At 49.9% G+C, this 6,340-nt stretch overlaps 1 protein-coding gene across 1 annotated transcript; it reads right to left on the bottom strand.

Moving 5' to 3' along the window:
• Positions 1–2,520: 2,520 nt before the first annotated feature.
• Positions 2,521–3,403, bottom strand: LOC115313635. Its single transcript, XM_040218514.1, has one exon. It carries the CDS (start codon positions 3,379–3,381, stop codon positions 2,521–2,523), a length of 861 nt encoding a protein of 286 aa, XP_040074448.1. The 5' UTR covers positions 3,382–3,403.
• Positions 3,404–6,340: the final 2,937 nt, after the last annotated feature.

Raw genomic sequence — 6,340 nt, 5'->3', positions numbered from 1 at the left:
TTTTCGGCCCACAGGTACTTTGACATGACCGTCACTTGGCACAACACTTATTATAACAAAAATAGTTGGCATAGCGAAACCAGGTGGAAATTTAGTTTGGGCGGCGTAACTAAATGGGAACTGGCTTTGACCGTCAAAGGCTGTCAGAAAATACCACTCATCGTGGGAGGTGCACACTTTACAGGTAGGAAGGGACCAGTGGGCGGTACTTCCAGTTCGAACCACTTTGCGATAGGTGGCTCTAAAGCCGAGAAAAAAAATTGTTGTCTACAGAACTCGGGGTGTCAGTGTTTCCACATCCAAAAGGAGGCTTATCAAGAAAGAAAGCACGCCACATAAACTTCCATACTCAAACGCCGACTCTCCAGTGATTCCGAGTTTCATGGTTGTTTTCTTTAGATTTATATTTGTCACATTTTTTATACCGTTCAAACCTTTCTTCATGAAGTACAGCTTGCGTGCCATATTTGTCCGGAAATATCATCGACACGTACGATGGGGACGAAACTTCTTTGGAGGGCATTCCTCCAACGAAATCGGCACTGCATACCCGCGAGTGTGGGAGGGCATTTCAGTTCGTCCCATCGGCGCTGACACATGTAGGCGTTACTGGTACGAAAACAAACGCTGAGCGCAAAGCGGCAGTGTAGAATATGTCAGCCGTGCCGACACAGTGGCAGACATGGTCGGGACACCAAATTTCTCGCGTCGTACGGCACGGCTCCATCGTTGTCGCTGTCCCACAAAACATCGGCGATGGGAAAAACTGTGAAACTTTGTCTCCACGAGATACGACGCATAAATATTGAAGCACTTAATGACGCAGCTCGGGCAGCACTTCATGCTGTGAACCCAGCGCAACAGCACCACTCCGACTTCAACACGTACCAACGTACGCCGGCGTGGTTTCGGTTTCGTTTTCTCTGGGGTGCTCACTGCCTACCTTCGGTACCGGCCGCGCGGCGGCGCGCCAGTCGCGTCGCACGGAGTGTATCGGGGAAAAATGAAATGCGAACAGAGGAGCCCGTGGCTCGCGGTACAGGCTGCGCCGCCTGGAAGTGAGCCTAGGAGCGAGGCTGCGTGGCCTACTCCAACGTGTTCACGCCCTCCCCCTGCGTTCCCCAACCTTCAGCAGTGCGCCTCTTAGTGCGCTGAAAGCTATCACCGCTATCTTTGCTGGCTTAGCGCGTGCGGTGCAAAGAAGCTCGCCGCACTCGCCGAGCAAGCAAAGATAGCGGTGACAGCTTTCAGAGCGCTGAGAGGCGCACTGCCGAAGCTGGGGGGCGCCAATCGAGGGGCGTGAACACATCGAAGTAGGCCACGCACCCTCTCCCCTAGGTTCACTTCCAGGCGGCGCAGCCTATACCGCGAGCCACGCGCTCCTCTGTTCGCATTTTATTTTTCCCCGATAGTACGTTTTGGCGCACCTTGACAGTGCGTGTCTGGTTTCCTAGCAGGCCAAGTTCTGATGTTAACAGATGCTCAAATTCCTCGAATCCGCGTGGAAGTTTTGACGTATCTTGTACAGGAGGGCTTGAAGCTTGTGTACAGCTTACCACAGGCTGCTTCACCTTCGTGGAAAACTCGTCCACGCTGTCTGTACTTGGGAACTGTGATCGGGCGGCGCTGGTGACCAGTGGTGATCTTGACTGAGGGTGGGCTGCGTTAGTACCTGGTGGCACTGACGATTGGCCTGAAGGTTGTGGACCAATGCCATGGGCCTTCGGTAGATTTGCCCGTAACTGACTTGAGCGCTGCGATGATACGGTGAACGGGCGCCGCTGACGGTCACCCGCCGGCTTCACATCAGAGCGTGGCGTTTGGCCTGGGTCAGCTGCATCCAGATGAAAACATTCAAATTCAGCTCCTGATAGCCGAAGTTTCAATTCTCTGACGGCGTCAATACCAAGTAGAGAACGTCCTCCACGAATGACGTAAAAATCTAGTGGCGTGTGTCGGTTTTTGAATACGACTTGAGTCGTGAAACATCCCAACACAGGAATTGGTTGATGCAGATAATGCATAAGCCGTCTCGTAGGCTTCCGTAAGCGGATCTTTCTAGTCTTGTTGAGTTGCTCAAAAATCTTTTCGTTCAGAATTGAAACCTGCGAACCAGTGTCGATCAGTAACTGGAGAGGCAAGCCGTTTACCTTTACGTCAGCAATGAAGGCGTCATACAGGCTGCGGTCCTGTGACTCCAAAGACAGAACGGGAGCATCCCCGTCGATGGTGACGTTATAGTTGAACGCAGTGGTCGGACCAGGCCTCCGCGGGCGTCCGGAGTTCTGTCCACGGCCACGACTTGGAAGTGCAGGTCGCCGGCGTTCACCATCCGCGGCTGGCGGCGGCGCGGGGCTTCGACAAACGACGGCAAAAAGTCCGATTTTACCGCACTGGAAACGCTGCGAGTTGAGTGCAGGGCAGTTCTCCCTGGCGTGATTCCTTCGGCAGCAAAACCAACATGAGTAGTTGTCCCGTTGCGGCCCCGTTCTCGCAGGAGGCGGGTCTCGATGAGGAATGTTACTCTGGCGCGCCGGCGGGCGTAGAGCATGGGCTGTCCCAGGACGCCCCCGTTGAGACCTCGGAGCAGGTCAGACAGGGGTCACATGGCCACGATGGGAACCTTGCTTCATGTTCACTGAAACAGTCGTCTCCCGAGAAGAGTGCTGGAGATTGGTTGTTATGACGAGCAGCCGCTTGTACTCGTTCGGTCTCGGGCCCAGCAACATACTGCACGGGTGCAGTGGAACAGCTGGCGACGGGCTCCCCCTGACGTGGCTGATGGTACTGCTCTGCTGTGCGTGCCAGCTGCTCAAACTGCAGCGCGAGTTGTATCGCGCGCTCGAGCGTCGGTACCTGGCGACCTACGCAGTCTCTAAGAATGCGATCCTGAACACGGCGCGAGATCAAACCATCAAGGAAAAGATCACAAAGTCGCGTGTTCTCGGACCCGTCTTCAAACGCGCAAAGCGCGTGCTGATGGCGTAACGCCGCTAAGAATTCCGTGACACTCTCTCCCGGCTGCTGAACGCGAAGACGGAGCTTCTTACGCTCGAGCGCTAGAGATCCGGAAAAAACAAAATGGCTCTCAACGGCCGCTAAAAAGGTCTCGAACTCGTCAAGAAGTTCCGAGTGTGGAAGGTTAGTGAATCCAAATGCGGACACTATTCGTTGCCCTTCAATGCCCAACAACGAAAAAAGAATCTGTTTTTTTCTCTTCGGGTCAACACCCACGAGGCCCGCCGCACTTAGGAATGAAATGAATGTCTCTTTCCATGCCGGCCAGGCCTGTGGTGGCGGTCCCGGAACTGCGAGAAACGGCGGTGGCGGTGGCAACGCCGCGGACTGAACGACCGTTATCTGCCGTTGTTCAGTATTCATGATGTCTGTTTGAATATATCGTTAAAGCAAGAGTATGCGCTCAACTGTACATGAAAGAGCGCGGACTCTTACAGCTAATTTACAAAACAGAACCAAAATCGTGTAAACCCCGAAAAAAAACTTTGGCTTAAAGCCTCTGAGCACCGCACCGCAAATCAAGAACAAGAATTGCGTAGCTCGAGTCGCACAGTCACGATAAGCGAGTCGAAAAGGTGCGAGCACCGTAATCGAAGCTCACATACAAACTGCGGCAGCTAAGTGCCATAACGACTTCAAAGTGTGAGTTGTGAAAATAGGTGAGCGACTCAAAAGATGCTCGTAGCCAACGGCTACACACAGTTGCTGCAGTATACAGAGCACTTAGCAGTCGCACACCCTTACGCGGTGTTTAGGACAAAAGGGGAATTCTGCCGGCAAGCCGCGAAACAGAAAATACGGTGAAAAACGAAATGAAAGCAAAGAGCTCGGGGCTTGAAACCGCTACAATAAACCAACGTAGGGAGCCGGGATAGCTACCGGGTGCCCAAGCCGATGACTACCCTAACGTTCCAAACGGCGGTTGGCTGTAGGAAAACGAAGCCCGAATCGACAGCGGAGAGCGGCAGACGCGGAGGACCGTCAGACCACGAACCTTGAACAATTCTCGTCGCCATAAATGTAGTATTACAAGACCGCGCGCTGGCCAGCTAGTCTTCGGGGTGATGAGGTGCCGTTCACTTAAAGGCAGGTTCGCCGGGACATCGCTGTATGCGTGAGGTCCGACTCACCGGGCTGCGGTGTGGGTTCCGGGAGAAGGCCGGTCATTTCGGAGCGGCAATTCCTCCGACGACATCAGATCCCGCAGGAGCAAGCCAACGGACACGTTCGTTCTGGATTGTGGCCTGAGCGTGTCCTCGAGCGATCGGCCCAATCGCTCGCCTTTTATTGACTTTATAACAATGGGAACCGCTACCCAATCAGTGCACTCGCGTGATATGATCTAACGTAACTTTCTCTTTTACACATCACCACATTTCCCTAGATCAACAAAAATGCTGAAATCGGGTCCGGCTCGAAGCGGACGAGCAACTCGGACAACTCGGAGACGTTTGAAGCGGCAGCAGCCAATCAGGAATGCGATATTTTCACGTCAAAACCCCTGGTGTGGTGATGAAGACGACTGAAGACTTGGTTCTGGTTTGAAATGGATCGTTTTTGGAAATGAACTTTTTCAAGAAGATAAGTTTGTATTCTTAGCACGATTTAAAGATATACGAACATGTTTTTTTGTGTTTTTTTTTGTTTATACGATTGTGCATCTAAATAGTGCAAGAGAAATCAAATTTCATGATGATGATTGCGAGTCGTAGGAATTCGGTTGCTGTGTGTGAACGCGGGCTGCCCGTCTTGCTGGTGTTGCAATGTAAAGTTGCTGGGTGAAATTGGCCCGTGTAAAGCGGGCCTTGTTGCTGGGTGTAATAGCCCCGTCTGAATCGGGCCAATAAGGCCCGACTCAGACGGAGCAATTTCACTTAGCAACTTGACGTCGCAACACCAGAAACACCAGGCCGCCCGCGTCCACACGCAGCAACCGAATTGATACGACTTGCATAGTCACCATGAAATTTGATTTTCCTTGCACTACCTAGATGCACAGTTATATCCAAAAAAAACATCTTTTAATATCTTTAGATTGTGCTGAGAATACTAACTCATCTTTTTGAAACTGTTTATTTCCAAAAACGATCACTTTCAAGCCAAAACCATGTCTTTAGCTGTCATCATCACCACCACAGGGGTGTCACGTGAAAATATTGCATTCCTGATTGGCTGCTGCCGCTTCACATTTCTCCTAGTTGCACGAGTTGCTCGTCCATTTCGAGCCGAACCCGATCTAAGCGATTTGTGTTGATCTGGGAAAACCTATGCAAAAACCCGCCAGCAACCTCAAAACTGCTAGAAAAGTTGCCCCGTCCGAAGCGAGCCTTAGGGAACTGAAATCAAGGGTAGTGGAGCTCTGAGCTCAAGCCCACATGAAGACTTTTTTTTGTCTTTTCTTTGTACACGCACACGTATATATATATTTATATATATATGTGTATATATATCTCTCTCTCTATATATATATATATATATATATATATATATATGTATATATATATATATATATATATATACTTTTTTAGAGTTTTAACGTATAGACGCATATTTTTCATACTAATTCACATTCAGATGTGCCTTTTATTCACACTCTGTGGCTCCCTAGTGTTTCCAATAGCTTCTTGGTGAGCTATTGCAAGCTCTCCACGGGAGAGGCGTCTTCTCACGCTTTGCAGGCTGTAAAGCTGTGGTTTGCACAGCTCTAGCATATCGCACCTCGCTCACTGGCTCGATCGCGTAGTATAGGTACTGCATGAGTCGCACTACACCGTAAGGCCATATACGGTCGGATCACAGCACCTGGGACCATTCGTCACTGCACTCACGTATGTTATGGTGGCATGGTCGGGGCATGAAGCAGGGGTACAACTTGGAAATGACGATCTTCATCACACTTCAAACACATCTTTTTTTTTTATTTTTGTGTCGAGTTGTCAGCATTTTAAGAGTGAGGAAGCAAGCAGCAGCGAGAGCAATAAAAAATATAAAGCCACTCTCATCGAGAATCTATTACGAGCACTAGGAAGCCGCGGAGTATGCGTAAAACGCTTCTAAAGGTGAATTAGCATATAATTTATGTGCTAGTGCCTCAAACATTAAAAAAAATAATTATAATTATTAGGTGTAAAAATATATACCAGGAAAAACTTAAACCAGAACTACACAGTCTGTAAGTTCGAAATTTGACACCTTAAACCACTCGGCCACCACAGAATTTTATTTCCAGGTCGTTTATCGAGGTATATGAATTTTGTTTGCAGCTCTCGGCTGCAAGAGAGATTGCCTTATTTTCATTTACTTTACTATTCCCACCAAATAT

This window comes from Ixodes scapularis, unplaced genomic scaffold (genome assembly GCF_016920785.2).
Source record: "Ixodes scapularis isolate PalLabHiFi unplaced genomic scaffold, ASM1692078v2 ptg000146l_1___fragment_2___debris__unscaffolded, whole genome shotgun sequence".
NCBI lineage: Eukaryota > Metazoa > Arthropoda > Arachnida > Ixodida > Ixodidae > Ixodes > Ixodes scapularis.
This window is presented reverse-complemented; position numbering and strand designations above follow the sequence as displayed.